We start from the raw sequence: 19,761 nt of genomic DNA, 5'->3' as shown, positions 1-19,761 counted from the left end.
TATTAATATACAACAGCAAAATGGTGGAGCGCTTACTGTATATATAAAATAATATCGACTGTGTTCCAGTTGAGTGTATTATGGTCCAGACAGTCCTGAAGGTGATGAGGAGAGTTCAGATGAAAGGTTATTACAGAGATGCCATCATGAAGGTGAGATGGTTCCCGCCTTACCTGAAACAACATACTGTAATACATAGCGTTAAAAAACATTGTTTTATGAAGTTATATATGTACATGGCCACACCTCTGAATTGTGAACACATTTGGTATGTCAAAAGTCAGACTTTCATCATTTGCCTTTGTGCTTGCATTTGCAACGGAAGCAAAAATTTGTACAGAAGCAAACCTGAAAAGTTATTGTGAAAGGAGATTGAACAGGATATTAAAGTCATTGTTTTCCTCTGTAGCATCCTACATTGTCTGAGTACTCGTCTAAGTTCCTGTGCAAGGTTCAGTATATGTTTAGTCAGCATTATGTCACTGTGGTGGGGAATGCTGTGGCCCTGGCCAATGTTGTCTGCATCTGTGTTCACTATGTCACAATATTTTATCAATTAACTTAAATGTTTGTTTCTGCTTGATCCTAACAGCTCTTAGTTACGACACTAGCCTGGAATCCTAACTGACATGCTTTGTTTCACCATAACAATATTGAAACAGAGCTTATCAGTTAAGATTCCAGGCTACTTATTCACAGTCATATTGTTGATAGAGATGCTTTAGTGAATGTACACTCTATATAGGCCTGTTTATACTGTAAGTCATTTGACAACTTAAAAGGAGGGCTCGTCCGGGATTTGAACCCGGGACCTCTCGCACCCTAAGCGAGAATCATACCCCTAGACCAACGAGCCTGTCATAGTGACAACAACCAAGAGTTTAAATTCCACTGCATGCCACATGTATAAGGAATTCCTGGCAAGTTAATACTGTTGAATGCTCAGTAAAACTGCTCAGAGACTCCCACCTAGTGGCTGTTCTAAACTCTGCACAGACATGTTGATCAAATGGAAACAGACAGAGGACTCATCATGGATAAAACGCAATTTGGAACGGACATTGCATTTGAGGGCTTCCACTATTTTAAATTAGTCAACTGGGTGGGTATTCCTATGAGTTGGGAGCAATCAGCCAATGAAGAAGACAATTGACTACTTTAAAATTGATATAATATAATTCCTCTATTTCTGTTGTTGATCATCTTTAGATTCAATTGGAAAGGCAGTAGACATAGGCCCTGACCCATTTTGTTCACCTTCTCTGCATTTGATGTCTCTGGTCTAAAAATGAGTGTTTCTTCAGAATTTACAGGGGTGCATTGTATCCCATTTTTAGAAAATGTGTAAGGTCAAAGGTCATGTAGAGTATATGCATGTATTAAGTCTACTGTATATGCATCTAAGCATCATCAATGTTCCTCCAGATTCTCCTGGTGATTGACTGTGAGTAGAATCTCTGAACGAGACAACTACTATTTAGAAGCTCAACATTTAAGACCATTTGATGGTAAAATGTAATACAAGTAGTAGTTACAAGTGGATATTAGTTACTGTACCTGCAGTGCACTGCCGACATGACTGACTCATGTATAGCAGGTAAGGGTCTTGCACAGTTTATGTCAATAGCTCCGTGCAATTCAGACTTTATATGTATCTCTGTCACAGGAGGTTGGTGGCACCTTAATTGGGAGGACCAGCCCGTGGTTTTGCCTAGAGGGGAATCGGTGGAATGGTATCAAACAGATGGTTTGATGCCATTCCATTTGCTCCGTTCCAGCCATTATTATGAACCGTTCTCCCCTCAGCAGCCTCCACTGATCTGTGTTTTTCAGACAATCAACTGTTTCTTCATCCTTTACTACCTGCTGGAGATGGAGCTGAAGGTGGTAGCATTTGGCTGGACAGGATATGTGTCCTATGGGAGTAACGTATTTGATGGATCTCTCACAGTTCTTTCACTGGTAGGTGCAGTTCAGTATCAAATCAAATACATTTTATTTATATAGCCCTTCTTACATCAGCTGATATGTCAAAGTGCTGTACAGAAACCCAGCCTAAAACCCCAAACAGCAAGCAATGCAGGTGTAGAAGCACGGTGGCTAGGAAAAACTCCCTAGAAAGACCAAAACCTAGGAAGAAACCTAGAGAGGAACCAGGCTATGAGGGGTGGCCAGTCCTCTTCTGGCTGTGCAGGGTGGAGATTATAACAGCACATGGCCTAGATGTTCAAATGTTCATAAATGACCAGCATGGTCAAATAATAATAATCATAGTAGTTGTCGACTGTGCAACAAGTCAGTAACACAAGAGTAAGTGTCAGTTGGCTTTTTCATAGCAGATCTTTGAGAGTATCTCTACCGCTCCTGCTGTCTCTAGAGAGTTGAAAACAGCAGGTCTGGGACAGTATTACATTTTGTATGTAAGGATAATTCAGGGTCCATTTTGAAGCATGGGCAATTTAGAGAAGATTCTAGTTGATGTATCTATATTACCGTCTGTCACACAATTCAAAGTCACTCGTTGACATTACGACACTGTACATTATATTCCATACTGACTGGATATTGTTTTATATCTCTGTTTTACCAAAGGGCCTACAGATCTCCATATTTGCTACTTACAGCCTACCATTTTCCTATTGGTAAGATTTTTCTCCCCACTTTGTTTGCGATCTTTCAATATACTAACTCACTTAAGACAACCCTAAATACATCTATCACATATTTTCTCAAAAGGTGGGCTCATCTGGGATTTAAACCCAGGACTACTCACACCCTAAGCGAGAAACATACCCTTAAACCAACAAGCCTGCTTAGGGAAACCCACCCTATCGTTACAATTTTCCCATCCCCTTCTCCTCATAAGCCTGTGAGTGAACTTCCAGAATCTGTGATGTGGCAGGTTTTTGCTATTAGACTGCCCTCTAGTGGTAACTGACACTTGTGGGAAGTTTTACATACACTGAGTAAACAAAACATTATGAACACTGCTCTTTCCATGACATAGACTTCCCAGGTCTGTCATAGACTGTATGTAGTCTGTCATATAGACTGTAGTCTGTAAGTCATTTGACTTCTTAAAAGGAGGGCTCGTCCGGGATTTGTATCACATCCGGCCGTGATTGGGAGTCACATTGGGCGGTGCACAATTGGCCCAGCGTCGTTCGGGTTTGGCCAGGGTATGCCGTCATTGTAAATAAGAATTTGTTCTTAAATAACTTGCCTAGTTAAATAAAGGTTACATAAAAGATCAAAATAAATAGTCTGAGTACAAAACATTATGAACACCTGCTCTTTCCATGACACAGACTGATCAGGTGAATCCAGCTGAAGTCTATCATCCCGTATTGATGTCACCTGTTATATTCAGTTCAATCAGTGTAGATGAAGAGGAGAAGACAGGTTAAAGAAGGATTTTTAAGCCTCAAGATGTATTCTGTATGTGTGCCATTCAGAGGGTGAATGGACAAGATATAATATTGAAGTGCCTTTGAACGGGGTATGATAGTAGGTGCTAGGCGCACCGGTCTGAGTGTCAAGAACTGCAACTCTGCTGTTTTGTTCACTCTCAACAGTTTCCCGTGTGTATCAAGAATGGTCCACCACCCAAAAGGACATCCAACCAACTTGACACAACTGTAGGAAGCATTGGAGTCAACATGGGACAGCATCCCTGTGGAACACTTTAGACACCCTGTAGAGTCCATGCCCCTGACGAATTGAGGCTTTTCTGAAGGCAAAAGGGAATGCAACTCAATATTAGGAAGGTGTTCCTGTTGTTTAGTACACTCAGTGTACAGTACATTGTCAGATGTGCAAATAAAACCGTTGTCTGTGGTTGACATCTTAAGTGCTGTAGGTTATCATTTGCATTATGAGGACTGAGACCTATCCAGGACTATAGCGTTACAGCTGCAAATAAAACTATATGGACGTTTCTCAGTGGCTGACAGATAAGAGTATTTATGAATGTCTTGCCAGTTATAGGACTCGTCTTTCGGCTAGTTCTCATAATACAAAAATAGTTGAGATTGGTATCCTGTGAGCCTGCTCTTTGTTATAGAAACCTTTACATGACTGACTGTCACTGTTTCTGCTGAATATGCACAGTCTGCTCCACTTACCCAAGTAGACTATCATTATCTTGGATAGTACATTGAGCCTGTAGTGTTCAGAAAAGATGGGCTCGTCCGGGATTTGAACCCGGGACCTCTCGCACCCAAAGCGAGAATCATACCACTAGACCAACGAGCCTTGTTGAAGGAAAGGTAAACACAGACTCCCTTTCTGCCCTGTCACTGATGTCAAGTGAAATCTGAGGTGTGTCCTTAGTGAAACTTTGTTACTTTACTCACCTCTAGTGGTGATTTACTGCATCATCACTATAGTAAAGTTCTGACCTGTTGAAAACATTACATTTGTCAGATTAACGAGGCCATATATCTTATTATATATTTATATTTTGTCTATGCTGTATAGGTCAATAATATCTTGCCCAAGGCATTTTCAACACAAATGAGCTGAAATATCCAGTAGAACTATAACCTTACCACAGCATATTCAGGAACACTTTACTTGACCCCTTTGTCATAAGGGCTACATAACACTGTCAAAACCAGTACATAACAGAGGTCATACCAGAGCTGTTAAACTGGTACGATTGTAAAGAAGTGCTGTCTTTGTTTGCTGGTGGTTTATTATGTATTTGCTGTGCTTGGGGTCTGGTTGTTCGAAGGCTCTATCATAGCACCTGCAAGTAACCTGAGGTATGAAGAAAATATGTCTCAGAAATCACAGCTTTTAATCGAGCATCAACAATAAACTATCTATTTCCTATAAACAACCTATTTCCTGCCTACATGTATTATCTATTTCTTACAGCACTACCGCCGACCCCAGAATTATGACAATGATTGTAAACAAAACTCTACAATGTGGTTCTTATGAACAGCTTGGCTGCTGGTCAAACAACTTTGATGACTTTGCAGTGAGTATCACTCATCTTAAGTTTGTCATGCCTGCTCCCGCTCTTCCCCCCTGGTGTTCGAGGGCAACAGGCTCCCCAGCATTGCGCACTCCTGCCACCATTACTCACACCTGCCTTTTCCCGTCACGAGCATCAGCGACTATTGGACTCACCTGGACTCTATCACCTCTGTCATTACCTTCCCTATACATGTCTGGTTCCCCGCTCTGTTCCCTGCTTCAACATTGATTGTCATATGTATTTTTTTACCCGCTGTGCTGACGTTGTGCCTCTCTTGTTACCTGTTTGTTCCTGATTAAATGTTGACTCCCCATACCTGCTTCTCATCTCCAACGTTGGTCCTTACAAAGGTACCACAAAATCTAAATGAATAAACATCTGGTGTACAAAATATTAGGAACACCTTCCTAATATTGAGTTGCACCCCCTTTTGTCCTCAGAACAGTTCAAGATGTTCAAACGTTCACAGATGGCCAGCATTGTCACTGGTCAGGGTTACATCGCCGCAGGCAGAACAGTTGAAACTGGATCAGCAGCACGACAAGGTAGCATGTCTGGTGAAAAGGTCAGGGTTCCATAGCCACAGGAAGTGTATTTATTTTATCTTTGTTTAACCAGGTAGGCAAGTTGAGAACAAGATCTCATTTACAACTGGCCAAGATAAAGCAAAGCAGTTCGACACATACAACACAGTTACACATGGAATAAACAAACATACAGTCAATAATACAGTAGAGAAATAAGTCTATATAAAATGTGAGCAAATGAGGTGAGATGAGGGAGGTAAAGGCAAAAAGGGCCACGGTGGCGAAGTAAATAAAATATAGCAATTAAATAACACTGGAATTGTAGATTTGCAGTAGGTGAATGTGCAAAGTAGAAATACTTGTAACGGCTGTCGTAGAGAGGGGACCGAAGCGCAGCGTGTTGATTGCTCATGATGAATATTTATTTTAACTCAGAACACTCAAGAAAAAATAACAAAGAGAAAATGAAAGTGCACAGTTCTGTCAGATACAGAAAACTAAACAGAAGACAACTACCCACAAACACAGGTGGAAAAAACCCTACTTAAGTATGATCTCCAATTAGAGACAACGAGGACCAGCTGCCTCTAATTGGAGATCATCCCAAAAACCCTAACATAGAAATAGAAAACTAGAACCTAAACATAGAACTACAAAACATGGAAAAACACAAAACACCCCCTGTCACGCCCTGACCTACTCTGCCATAGAAAATAACATCTGACTGTGGTCAGGATGTGACAATACTGGGGTGCAAGGGAGCAAAATAAATAAATACAGTAGGGGATGAGGTAATTGTTTGGGCTATTTATAGATGGGCTATGTACAGGTGCAGTGACCTGTGAGCTGCTCTGACAGCTGGTGCTTAAAGCTGGTGAGGGAGATAAGTGTTTCCGGTTTCAGAGATTTTTGTAGTTCGTTCCAGTCATTGGCAGCAGAGATCTGGAAGGAGAGGCGACCAAAGGAGGAATTGACCCTGGGGGTGACCAGTGAAATACACCTGCTGGAGTGCGTGTTACAGGTGGGTGCTGCTATGGTGACCAGCGAGCTGAGATAAGGCGGGACTTTACCTAGCAGGGTCTTGTAGATGACCTGAAACCAGTGGGCTTGGCGACGAGTATGAAGCGAGGGCTAGCCAACGAGAGCGTACAGGTCGCAGTGGTGGGTAGTATATGGGGCTTTGGTGACAAAACAGATGGCATTGTGATAGACTGCATCCAATTTGTTGAGTAGGGTATTGGAGGCTATTTTGTAAATGACATCACCGAAGTCGAGGATCGGTAGGATGGTCAGTTTTACAAGGGCATATTTGGCAGCATGAGTGTAGGATGCTTTGTTTTGCGAAATAGGAAGCCAATTCTAGATTTAACTTTGGATTGGAGATGTTTGATGTGAGTCTGGAAGGAGAGTTTACAGTCTAACCAGACACCTAGGTATTTGTAGTTGTCCACATATTCTAAGTCAGAACCGTCCAGAGTAGTGATGTTGGGCAGGTGTAGGCAGCGATCGGTTGAAGAGCATGCATTTAGTTTTACTTGTATTTATGAGCAGTTGGAGGCTACGGAAGGAGAGTTGTATGGCATTGAAGCTCGTCTGGAGGTTAGTTAACACAAGTTGGCTGGATGTCCTTTGGGTGGTGGACCATTCTTAATACACAAGGGTAACTGCTGAGCGTAAAAAACTCAGCAGCGCTGCAGTTCTTGACACACTCAAACCAGTGCTCCCGGAACATACTACCATACCCCGTTCAAAGGCACTTCAATCAACCCGTAATATGGAGTGGACAGACTTGGAGACTACTGTCGTGTCTTTGGCATCATTAAAACCGAAGACTGTTAGTTTATCAAATCAATTCTCTGTCATTACTATTACGTGATTATTCTAATCATGTAAATGTAATTAACTAGGAAGTCGGGGCACCAAGGAAAATATTCAGATTACAAAGTTATAATTTTCCTAATATAACTTTCAGATACTTTAATATCTGATCAATTAGTCTTCTAATTAATTAATTATTCTTTACCTCACGTTAGGTCTGCCCTGAAAAGGTTTTAGCTTAGGCTTTTATTTTGGCTTTGTGTTTTTGGGTCTGCCCTGAACAGGTTTTAGTTTGGGCTTTTATTTTGGCTTTGTGTTTTTGGGTCTGCCCTGAACATGTTTTAGCTTTGGTTTTTATTTTGGCTTTGTGTTTTTAGGTCTGCCCTGAAAAGGCTTTAGCTCTGCTTTTGGCTTGGCATTCATGACATTGTAGGTAGGCTATGCTTTGGCTTTTTTGTTTTGGTCCTGCCATTAGTGTTAATGAATTGAGTTGATGATTGGCCGCAGTACGCGCTGGGCCTTTTGGCAGACCTGAGCTATCTCAGCAGCCACTGCACTTGATTACTTATCTGACAACACACAGGAAGTGTGCTCTTGGCATTATGTAATATGTTACTCTCTGTTCTGTTGCCAAGTTTGTCATTTCAGATATGAAAGGAATGGATCGATTTCATACAGGTTATATATACTAGGCCGGGTAACTGTGAAGCACTTTGTGACAACTGCTGTCTGCTGATGTTAAAAGGGCTTTATAAATACATTTGATTGAATGATTCACAAACTGTACCCTGTAAGGTTTGCCTTTATGTTTTGACCCCTACTTTTTCAGACAACAGATAGCAGAGCCTACTGAAGAGAAAGTTGTCACAAAACTGCATGCCCACCCACACCTTCAGCACCTAACTATGTCCATGTCACTGGATAAAATATAGATATTGGGTGTAATGGAAGCGTGTTCCCGGGTTATTGCTTGAATTGCGGTTCTATGAATGAGCTTTTGCATTGTTTCCTGGGTGTTTCCTGTTTTGTAACTCTACTGCTTCTTTTACTGACTCTGAAACACAATATTGTCTGATATAACATCACCTGTTGAGTGCTTTAAGTTCTACATTCTGCATAAAGGGTTATACTAAACTCCTAATAATTCAGTCATGGACGCAAAGATTTTCTTTGTGCAGTTCGAGGAGTTCAATAGATAGACAGGTACCATCTGAATGTTGAAGATAGCTGACACTATGGCCCTTCACAACTCTCCATTATTGCGCTGGAGGTGTGAAATGCTTGCAATAATTGCACTTCGAGAGAGTTTCACTGGTTAGTCACTGGGCAATGTACTGTTCATGTCGACAGAAGTGTGTCCCAGTGATGGTAGTTTATTTCCCAACAGAAAAAACAATTGATATTAGGATTGAAAACTGTCCAGATGAACTAACTCTGAGGTAGGCGCTTGTTACAGTTTCTCATGTCCCAACCATTGTATATGCTGCTTATTGAAGTCTTCAGCGAATGAGTAACAAATAATTGTACGAATTTGTTTGGATTTATTTTTTATATATTTTTATTTAACCTTTATTTAACTAGGCAAGTCAGTTAAGAACACATTGTTAATTACAATGACAGCCTACCAAAAGGCAAAAGGCCTCCTGCGGGGACAGGGGACTGGGATTAAAACAATAAATACAATATAAATATTGGACAAAACACACATCACAGCAAGAGAGACACAACACTGCATGTACAGCATTATCAGAACAACAAGAGAGACACAACACTGCATGTACAGCACTATCAGAACAACAAAACGCCTAGTAACCCTACATTTAAGTGAGATGTGTGTAGATTATGAAAATTAACTCTCTGAGAAGGTTAAAGGATGGAGCAAAATGTAAGCGGTCCTTTCCTTTATTTTCTTAGTCACCTGTTATAAACTTGTTGAGCAACATTGTGGTGATGATGGAGAGTTTCCCCCTGCTACCTGGGGGTGTTCATTCTGGATCAAACAATTACAGGGCTCCAAAAGAAACACCTTTCTATTGGGGGACACAGGGACATGGTAAGTTCTTCAAAATCGCTCTAAAGTAAGCATCCAGCCAGGACGGGTTGTGCCAGCCCTTAGCTCCAGACCTCCAGTGCGCCTCCACGGCCAAGTATACCTTGTGCCTGCTCTGCTCACCCGGTCTCCAGTACGTCTCCCCAGTCCGGTGAGACCGATTCCAGCTCCACGTAAGAATGACCAGTGATGATCCATGGTCCGAAGCCTCCAGAATGATCCATGGCATGAAGCCTCCAGTGATAATCCATGGACCGGAGCCTCCAGTGATAATCCATGGCACGAAACCTCCAGAGATGATCCATGGCCCGGAGCCTCCAGTGACAAACCATGGCACGAAGCCTCCAGTGATGATCCATGGCCCGGAGCCTCCAGTGACGATCCATGGCGCGGAGCCTATAGTGACAATCCATGGCATGGAGCCTGCAGCGACGGTCCCCGGTCCGGAGCCTCCGGCGACGGTCCCCGGTCCGGAGCCTCCGGCGACGGTCCCCGGTCCGGAGCATCTGTCGGATGCGACGGTCCCCGGTCCGGAGCATCTGGCGGATGCGACGGTCCCCGTTCCGGAGCATCCGGCGACGGTCCCCAGTCTGGTTCCTCTGAAGACGATCCGCGGTCCGGTAATACAAAAGCGGAGGGATGAGCGGGCAGAGCCGCCACCATGGTTAGATGCCCACCCGGACCCTCCCTTATAGGTTTAGGTTTGCGGCCGGGAGTCCGCACCTTTTGGGGTGCGGACTCACAGTTCACGCCATGACCTGTGAGAGACGTTTTATTTCCTCTAGTTTGGTTAGGTCAGGGTGTGACATGGGGAGGGCATTCTATGTTTTCTATTTCTTCTATCGTTGTCTCTGATTGGGAATCATACTTAGGCATCCCTTTTTCCCTCCTTCAGTTGTGGGATCTTGTTTTTGCACAGCTCAGTAAAGCCTGCAGAACGTGACGTCCGTATTCCTTTGTTTGTTGTTTTGATTTAGTGTTCTGAGTTATAATAAATTATTAATCATGAGCACTTACCACGCTGCACCTTGGTCTCCTCCTTACGACGATCGTCACAATAATGTTTTTTTTTAAGGGTGTAGGCCCTTGGGTCTTTTTTGTAATTATCTGTTAATTTTAGTTGAAGGCCAGTGGCCTGCATAGGCTTTTCAGAAGATTTATTTCATGAGAATATTTGACATTTTTTATTTCATCTTTATTTAACCAGGAAGTGCCATTGAGGTCAGAAGACCTCTTTCTCAAGGGAGACCTTGCTAAGAAGGGCAGATCAGTGAAAACTCATAGAACATTCTAATCACAGTGCATAGTCTGCATAGCAAGTAGTTATTGTTCTAATGTGATACCTGCTCTGATGTGTCTTGTTCTAGAACCCAGAGAAGAACATGGAATGGGAGTTCTATTTCAAAAACCTCTCTCGGTCTCTTACGTCTCTTTTGGTTCTTCTCACAACTGCTAACAACCCTGACGGTAGGCTTATTCATAACAAGTTTTTCATATGCTAGTGTAGATTTTAATTTATCACTGCTGTAAGTCAAAGTGGATGAGCTTTTCATTTTAAACATGGCATGTTTTTCTTTGCTCTAATGTGATGATGCCAGCTTACACTTTAAACAGAGTTTTCTCTGTTTTCTTCATCCTCTTCAGTGGATTTGGTGTCACGCCCTGACCATAGAGAGCCCTCGGTTCTATATGGTGTTTAGGTCAAAGCATGACTAGGGGGGTGTTCTAGTCATTCATTTTCTATGTTGCTGGTTTGTATTGTTCCCAATTGCCTCTAATTGGGGAAGCCCTATCTCCCACCTGCTTTGTGGGATGTTGTTTTGGTTAGTGCTTTGTGCGCTCTGTGACTGCACGTTTGTTATAGTCTTTGTTGTTTTGTCACTATTAAATATAATGTGGAACTCTACGCACGCTGCACCTTGGTCCACTCATTTCAACAAGCGTGACATTTGTTGAGTTTGTTTGATGTGTTTCTGTGCCATTGTGTTGATTACAATAGTATTTAGATATAAATATATTTCAAACTGTTTGAATTGATTCAATCTGTATGTTCAATAAATGCTTACTTTACAGGTTATCACTCTATTGTAGGAACGTACATCCTGATGAACCTGCTGACTGCCATCATATACAACCAGTTTAGAGGATACTTAGTGGTGAGTAACTGGCTTGTTGTCGACTGTACTTCACAAAGTTAATAAATATTTAGGTAAGTGGGAAGGGAGTGTTGTCAGTGGGTGGCCAATTTCCCATAGGTATCAGAGTAGTATTGATCATGATAACAGGAGGAGTCAGTGTCTCCTGACCCTTCCTGTCTCAGCCGCCAGTATTTATGCTGCAGTAGTTTGTGTCGGGGGGGCTAGGGTCAGTCTGTTATATCTGGAGTATTTCTCCTGTCTTATCCTGTGTTTTGTGTGAATTTAAGAATCCCATCAAATTCTCTCTCTTTTTTACTCTTTTTATCTTTTGCTCACTATTTTTCCCTTTCTTTCACTCTCTTGGCGGACCTGAGCCCTAGGACCATGCCTCAGGACTACCTGGCCTGATTCCTTGGTGTCCCCAGTCCACCTGGCAGTGCTGCTGCTCCAGTTTGAACTCTTCTGCCTGTGGCTATGGAACCCTGACCTGTTCTCCGGACGTGCTACCTGTTCCAGACCTGCTGTTTTCATCTCTCTAGAGACAGCAGGAGCGGTTGAGATGCTATGAAAAGCCAACTGACATTTACTCCTGAGGTGCTGACTTGTTGCACCCTCGACAACCACTGTGATTATTATTATTTGACCTTGCTGGTCATTTATGAACATTTGAACATCTTGGCCATGTTCTGTTATAATCTCCACCCTGCACAGCCAGAAGAGTACTGGCCACCCCTCATAGCCTGGTTCCTCTCTAGGTTTCTTCTTAGGTTTTGGCCTTTTCTAGGGAGTTTTTCCTAGCCACTGTGCTTCTACACCTGCATTGCATGCTGTTTGGGGTTTTAGGAGTTTCTGTACAGCACTTTGTGACATCAGCTGATGTAAGAAGGGCTTTATAAATTTGATTGATAACCCTTTATTTAGCAGATGTCAATCCAGACATCCATCCTGAGGAGGAGTTTGGGCGTCAAGGCAGCTTTTGAGCTGCTGCGCTGTCAGAGCCAGGAACCAACCTTCTCTGAGGATGATACCTTGTAAGAAAGGACCCCTTTGCTGTGTTTATTTTATTAATATACAACAGCAAAATGGTGGAGCGCTTACTGTATGTATAAAATAATATCCACTGTGTTCCAGTTGAGTGTATTATGGTCCAAACAGTCCTGAAGGTGAAGAGGAGAGTTCAGATGAAAGGTTATTACAGAGATGCCATCATGAAGGTGAGATGGTTCCCACCTTACCTGAAACAACATACTGTAATACATAGCGTTAAAAAACGTTGTTTTATGAAGTTATATATGTACATGGCCACACCTCTGAATTGTATACACTTTTGGTATGTCAAAAGTCAGACTTTCATCATTTGCCTTTGTGCTTGCATTTGCAACGGAAGCAAAAATTTGTACAGAAGCAAACCTGAAAAGTTATTGTGAAAGGAGATTGAACAGGATATTGAAGTCCTTGTTTTCCTCTGTAGCGTCCTACATTGTCTGAGTACTCGTCTAAGTTCCTGTGCAAGGTTCAGTATATCTTTAGTCAGCATTATGTCACTGTGGTGGGGAATGCTGTGGCCCTGGCCAATGTTGTCTGCATCTGTGTTCACTATGTCACAATATTTTATCAATTCACTTAAATGTTTGTTTCTGCTTGATCCTAACAGCTCTTAGTTACGACAATAGCCTGGAATCCTAACTGACATGCTTTGTTTCACCATAACAATATTGAAACAGAGCTTATCAGTTAAGATTCCAGGCTACTTATTCACAGTCATATTGTTGATAGAGATGCTTTAGTGAATGTACACTCTATATAGGCCTGTTCATACTGTAAGTCATTTGACAACTTAAAAGGAGGGCTCGTCCGGGATTTGAACCCGGGACCTCTCGCACCCTAAGCGAGAATCATACCCCTAGACCAACGAGCCCCTCATAGTGTCAACAACCAAGAGTTTAAATTCCACTGCATGCCACATGCATAAGGAATTCCTGGCAAGTTAAAGCAGTTGCATGCTCTGTAAAACTGCTCAGAGACTACCACCTAGTGGCTGTTCTAGACTCTACAAAGACATGTTGATCAAATGGAAACAGATAGAGGACTCATCGTAGATATAACGCATTTTGGAATGGACATTGCAATTGAGGGCTTCCACCATTTCAAAGTAGTCAACTGGGTGGGTATTCCTATGAGTTGGGCGCAATCAGCCAATGAAGAAGACAATTGACTACTTTAAAATTGATATAATATAAGTCCTCTATCTCTGTTTTTGATCATCTTTAGATTCAATTGGAAAGGCAGTAGATATAGGCCCTGACCCATTTTGTTCACCTTCTCTGCATTTGATGTCTCTGGTCTAAAAACGAGTGTTTCTTCAGAATTTACAGGGGTGCATTGTATCCCATTTTTAGAAAATGTGTAAGGTCAAAGGTCATGTACAGTATATGCATGTATTAAGTCTACTGTATATGCTTCTAAGCATCATCAATGTTCCTCCAGATTCTCCTGGTGATTGACTGTGAGTAGAATCTCTGAACGAGACAACTACTATTTAGAGGCTCAACATTTAAGACCATTTGATGGTAAAATGTACTACAAGTAGTATTTACAAGTGGACATTAGTTACTGAACCTGCAGTGCACTGCCGACATGACTGACTCATGTATAGCAGGTAAGGGTCTTGCACAGTTTATGTCAATAGCTCACAGACTTTATATGTATCTCTGTCACAGGAGGTTGGTGGCACCTTAATTGGGAGGACCAGCCCGTGGTTTTGCCTGGAGGGGAATCGGTGGAATGGTATCAAACAGATGGTTTGATGCCATTCCATTTGCTCCGTTCCAGCCATTATTATGAACCGTTCTCCCCTCAGCAGCCTCCACTGATCTGTGTTTTTTCAGACAATCAACTGTTTCTTCATCCTTTACTACCTGCTGGAGATGGCGCTGAAGGTGGTAGCATTTGGCTGGACAGGATATGTGTCCTATGGGAGTAACGTATTTGATGGATCTCTCACAGTTCTTTCACTGGTAGGTGCAGTTCAGTATTATATACTGTATGTAAGGATAATGCAGGGTCCATTTTGAAGCATGGGCAATTTAGAGAAGATTCTAGTTGATGTATCTATATTACCGTCTGTCACACAATTCAAAGTCACTCGTTGACATTACGACACTGTACATTATATTCCATACTGACTGGATATTGTTTTATATCTCTGTTTTACCAAAGGGCCTACAGATATCCATATTTGCTACTTACAGCCTACCATTTTCCTATTGATAAGATTTTTCTCCCCACATTGTTTGCGATCTTTCAATATACTAACTCACTTAGGACAACCCTAAATACATCAATCAAATATTTTCTCAAAAGGTGGGCTCATCTGGGATTTAAACCCAGGACTACTCACACCCTAAGCGAGAAGCATACCCTTAAACCAACAAGCCTGCTTAGGGAAACCCACCCTATCGTTACAATTTTCCCATCCCCTTCTCCTCATAAGCCTGTGAGTGAACTTCCAGAATCTGTGATGTGGCAGGTTTTTGCTATTAGACTGCCCTCTAGTGGTAACTGACACTTTTGGGAAGTTTTACATACACTGAGTAAACAAATCATTAGGAACACCTGCTGTTTCCATGACATAGACTTACCAGGTCTGACATAGACTTACCAGGTCTGTCATAGACTGTATGTAGTCTGTCATATAGACTGTGTAGTCTGTAAGTCATTTGACTTCTTAAAAGGAGGGCTCGTCCGGGATTTGTATCACATCCGGCCATGATTTGGAGTCGCATTGGGCGGTGCACAATTGGCCCAGCGTCGTCCGGGTTTGGTCAGGGTATGCCGTCATTGTAAATAAGAATTTGTTCTTAAATGACTTGCCTAGTTAAATAAAGGTTACCTAAAAGAGAAATAGTCTGTGCACAAAACATTATGAACACCTGCTCTTTCCATGACACAGACAGATCAGGTGAATCCAGCTGAAGTCTATCATCCCGTATTGATGTCACCTGTTAAATTCAGTTCAATCAGTGTAGTTGAAGAGGAGGAGACGGGTTAAAGAAGGATTTTTAAGCCTTGAGATGTATTCTGTATGTGTGCCATTCAGAGGGTGAATGGACAAGATAAATTATTGAAGTGCCTTTGAACGGGGTATGATAGTAGGTGCTAGGCACACCGGTCTGAGTGTGTCAAGAACTGCAACTCTGCTGTTTTGTTCACTCGCAATAGTTTCCCGTGTGTATCAAGAATGGTCCACTACGCAAAGGACATCCAACCAACTTGACACAACTGTAGGAAGCATTGGAGTCAACATGGGACAGCATCCCAGTGGAACACTTTAGACACCCTGTAGAGTCCATGCCCCTGACGAATTGAGGCTTTTCTGAATGCAAAGGGAATGCAACTCAATATTAGGAAGGTGTTCCTGTTGTTTAGTACACTCAGTGTACAGTACATTGTCAGATGTGCAAATAAAACCGTTGTCTGTGGTTGACATCTTAAGTGCTGTAGGTTATCATTTGCATTATGAGGACTGAGACCTATCCAGCACTATAGTGTTAAAGCTGCAAATAAAACTATATGGACGTTTCTCAGTGGCTGACAGATAAGAGTATTTATGAATAAGGCTTGCCAGTTATACGACTTGTCGTTCGGCTAGTTCTCATGATACAAAAATAGTTGAGATTGGTATCCTGTGAGCCTGCTCTTTGTTATAGAAACCTATACATGACTGATTGTCAGTGTTTCTGCTGAATATGCACAGTCTGCTCCACTTACCCAAATTGACAATCATTATCTTGGATAGTACATTGAGCTTGTAGTGTTCAGAAAAGAAGGGCTCGTCCGGGATTTGAACCCGGGACCTCTCGCACCCAAAGCGAGAATCATACCCCTAGACCAACGAGCCTTGTTGAAGGAAAGGTAAACACAGACTCCCTTTCTGCCCTGTCACTGATGTCAAGTGAAATCTGAGGCGTGTCCTTAGTGAAACTTTGTTACTTTACTCACCTCTAGTGGTGATTTACTGCATCATCACTATAGTAAAGTTCTGACCTGTAGAAAACATTACATTTGTCAGATTTACGAGGCCATATCTCTTATTATTATTGTATATTTTGTCTATGATGTATAGGTGAATAATATCTTGCCCAAGTCATATTCAACACAAATGAGGTGAAATACCCAGTAGAACTATAACCATACCACAGCATATTCAGGAACACTTTACTTGACCCCTTTGTCATAAGTCATAAGGGCTACATAACACCGTCAAAACCAGTACATAACAGAAGTCATAGCAGAGCTCTCTGACTGAACTGTATCACAGGATCCCAGACCATGGAGGTCTGACGTCACTCTGGGAGATGGTCCGTCTGGTCAACATACTGAGTGTATTCCACTTCCATCCCCAACATTAAGGTAACTTCTCTGAAAAACAACTCAGTCTTTGGAGTCCAGCCCTGCCTCATTGTAACAACTGCTGATTTCTGTTAGAATAGATGTATTACATTTGATTGATGTCATCAGTTCCCCCTAATCATTTTGTCATATTCCTCTAAAGCTCATGGCTCTGTTTGCCAGCAGCATGGTTGACCTGGTGAAAAGCCTCAGAGCCTCTTCCGGTATATTAGTGGTGAGAAACCCAAGTGGCTGTTTTGTTTGGGTAGTTTTTTTGTGTGTAGTAGAGACAGAGCTGTTAAACTGGTACGATTGTGAAGAAGTGCCGTCTTTGCAGGTGGTTTATTATGTATTTGCTGTGCTTGGGGTCTGGTTGTTCAAAGGCTCTATCATAGCACCTGCAAGTAACCTGAGGTATGAAGACAATATGATGTCTCAGAAATCACAGCTTTTAATCGAGCATCAACAATAAACTACCTATTTCCTATAAACAACCTATTTCCTGCCTACATGTATTATCTATTTCTTACAGCACTACCCCCGACCCCAGAATCATGACAATGACTGTAAACAAAACTCTACATTGTGGTTCTGATGAACAGCTTGGCAGCCGGTCAAACAACTTTGATGACTTTGCAGTGAGTATGACTAAACTTAAGTTACCATAAAATCTAAAGGAACAAACATATGGTGTACAAAACATTAGGAACACCTTCCTAATATTGAGATTCACCACCTTTTACCATCAGAACAGTTCGTTGGGGCGTGGACTCCACAAGGTGTCGAAAGCGTTCCACAGGGATGCTGGCCCATGTTGACTCCAATGCTTCCCACAGTTGGGTCAAATTAAATCAAATGTATTTATAAAATAATTTTTACATCAGCAGATGTCACAAAGTGCTTACACAGAAACTTAACATAAACCTTCAGAGAGCAAATAATGCAGATGTAGAAGGACGGTGGCTAGGAAAAACTCCCTAGAAAGGCAGGAACCTAGAGAGAAACCTAGAGAGGAACCAAGCACTGAGGGCTGTGCCGGGTGGAGATAAGAGTACATGTCCATAAGGCCAGATCGTTCTTCACGATGTTCAAACGTCCATAGATGACCAGCATGGTCAAATAATCATCACTGTGGTTGTAGAGAGTGCAACAGGTCAGCACTCAAAGGCTGAGACAGCAGGTGCTGTAGGGAGAGAGAGGGAGAGAGAAAGAGAGGGTGGAAACCAGCAGGTCTGGGACAAGGTAGCATGTCCGGTGAACAGGTCAGGGTTCCATAGCCGCAGGCAGAACAGTTGAAACTAGATCAGCAGCATGACATGGTAGCATGTCTGGTGAAAAGGTTAGGGTTCCATAGCCACAGGAAGTTGGCTGGATGTCCTTTAGGTGGTGGACCATTCTTAATACACAAGGGAAATTGTAAAAGTGTCAAACTCAGCAGCATTGCAGTTCTTGACACACTGAAACCGGTGCTCCTGGCACGTACTACCATACCCCGTTCAAAGGCACTTCAATCTTTTGTCTTGCCCCTTCACCCTCTGAATTCTAATGTTCCTAATGTTTTGTACACTCAGTCTATATGGTACTTTAGTACATTTTGTCAACCTTGCATTATTGGTATTGATGGGATTTATAGTAATGGCTTTCTGCTTTCATGTTTCCTGTATTTTCAGTCTGCTCTGGTTCTCCTATACAACATCATGATGAACAACTTGAATGTCTTTCTGGATCTATATGCCAGATACACTACTGAGTAAATCAATTTGCGATAGCAATTATGCGATAACAATAGATTATTCTAATCTATTCTATCATGTGAGCATTTGGAGAAATATATGACTGACAGAGAGGTGATGATTGTATTTGGTTTGTGTTCCCCAATCCAGGTTGTCCAAGCTCTACTTCATAGCCTGGTGGTTGACCTCCTCTGTCATGTGGGTCAACCTGTTTATAGCTCTGATCCTGGACGTAGGGCCAGTACACTGTTTGTTCATATGTTTATTTTACAATGTGATAACACCTGTTTTTTATTTAAAAGTCTTAAAATTGCCATATAGATTTTGTTGTTGTTGACGTTTTTAATCAAACTTTCACATTTCTTATCATCTGAATACAGAACTTCATTTAAAAGTGGGAGAGAAACCATGGATGATCAAACTGTGATACGGTGAGTACAGACTTGGAGAATACCATCCAGCTGATGTTCAGTTAGGACCAGGAACACCAGTGTTTTTGGAACAGGTTTTGGCTTTTATTTGGGCTTTGTGTTTTTGGGTCTGCCCTGAACAGGTTTTAGTTTGGGCTTTTATTTTGGCTTTGTGTTTTTGGGTCTGCCCTGAACAGGTTTTAGTTTGGGCTTTTATTTTGGCTTTGTGTTTTTGGGTCTGCCCTGAACAGGCTTTAGCTCTGCTTTTGGCTTGGCTATTTTTGACATTGTAGGTAAATTCAAAACAACAAAAATCTCATAATTCAAATTTCTCAAACATACAAGTATTATACACCATTTTAAAGATAAGATTCTCCTTAATAATCTAACCACAGTGTCCGATTTCAAAAAGGCTTTACCACGAAAGCAAAACATTAGATTATGTTAGGACATCACCTTGACAAGAAAAACCACACAGCCATTTTCCAAGCAAGGAGAGGCATCACAAAAACCAGAAATACAGGTAAAATTAATCACTAACCTTTGATCTTCATCAGATGACACTCCCAGGACTCAATGTTACAAAATACATGTATGTTTTGTTCGATAAAGTTCATATTTATATCCATAAACCCCATTTTACATTGGCGCGTGATGTTCAGAAAATGTATTCCCACCAAATCCTCTGGTGAATGAGCACATCAATT

General features: G+C 41.9%; 1 protein-coding gene and 4 non-coding genes across 5 annotated transcripts; 1 reads left to right on the top strand and 4 right to left on the bottom strand.

The window, feature by feature from the left end:
* Positions 1 to 80: 80 nt before the first annotated feature.
* Positions 81 to 18,981, top strand: LOC115196625 (two pore calcium channel protein 2-like). Its single transcript, XM_029757473.1, has 9 exons — positions 81 to 152; positions 1,834 to 1,962; positions 12,445 to 12,551; positions 16,841 to 16,920; positions 17,058 to 17,146; positions 17,249 to 17,325; positions 17,444 to 17,549; positions 18,582 to 18,661; positions 18,795 to 18,981. Exons 1-9 carry the CDS (start codon positions 81 to 83, stop codon positions 18,979 to 18,981), a joined length of 927 nt encoding a protein of 308 aa, XP_029613333.1.
* On the bottom strand, positions 785 to 856 carry trnap-agg (transfer RNA proline (anticodon AGG)). The gene has a single exon. It is a non-coding gene; the product is annotated as a tRNA-Pro (tRNA).
* Positions 4,183 to 4,254, bottom strand: trnap-ugg (transfer RNA proline (anticodon UGG)). The gene has a single exon. It is a non-coding gene; the product is annotated as a tRNA-Pro (tRNA).
* trnap-agg (transfer RNA proline (anticodon AGG)) lies at positions 13,367 to 13,438 on the bottom strand. The gene has a single exon. It is a non-coding gene; the product is annotated as a tRNA-Pro (tRNA).
* Positions 16,349 to 16,420, bottom strand: trnap-ugg (transfer RNA proline (anticodon UGG)). Its single transcript has one exon. It is a non-coding gene; the product is annotated as a tRNA-Pro (tRNA).
* Positions 18,982 to 19,761: the final 780 nt, after the last annotated feature.

The sequence above is a fragment of the Salmo trutta genome, chromosome 7 (assembly GCF_901001165.1).
Source record: "Salmo trutta chromosome 7, fSalTru1.1, whole genome shotgun sequence".
Classification (NCBI taxonomy): Eukaryota; Metazoa; Chordata; class Actinopteri; order Salmoniformes; family Salmonidae; genus Salmo; species Salmo trutta.
The sequence above is the reverse complement of the archived record's forward strand: the minus strand, read 5'-3'. Positions and strand labels throughout refer to the sequence as shown.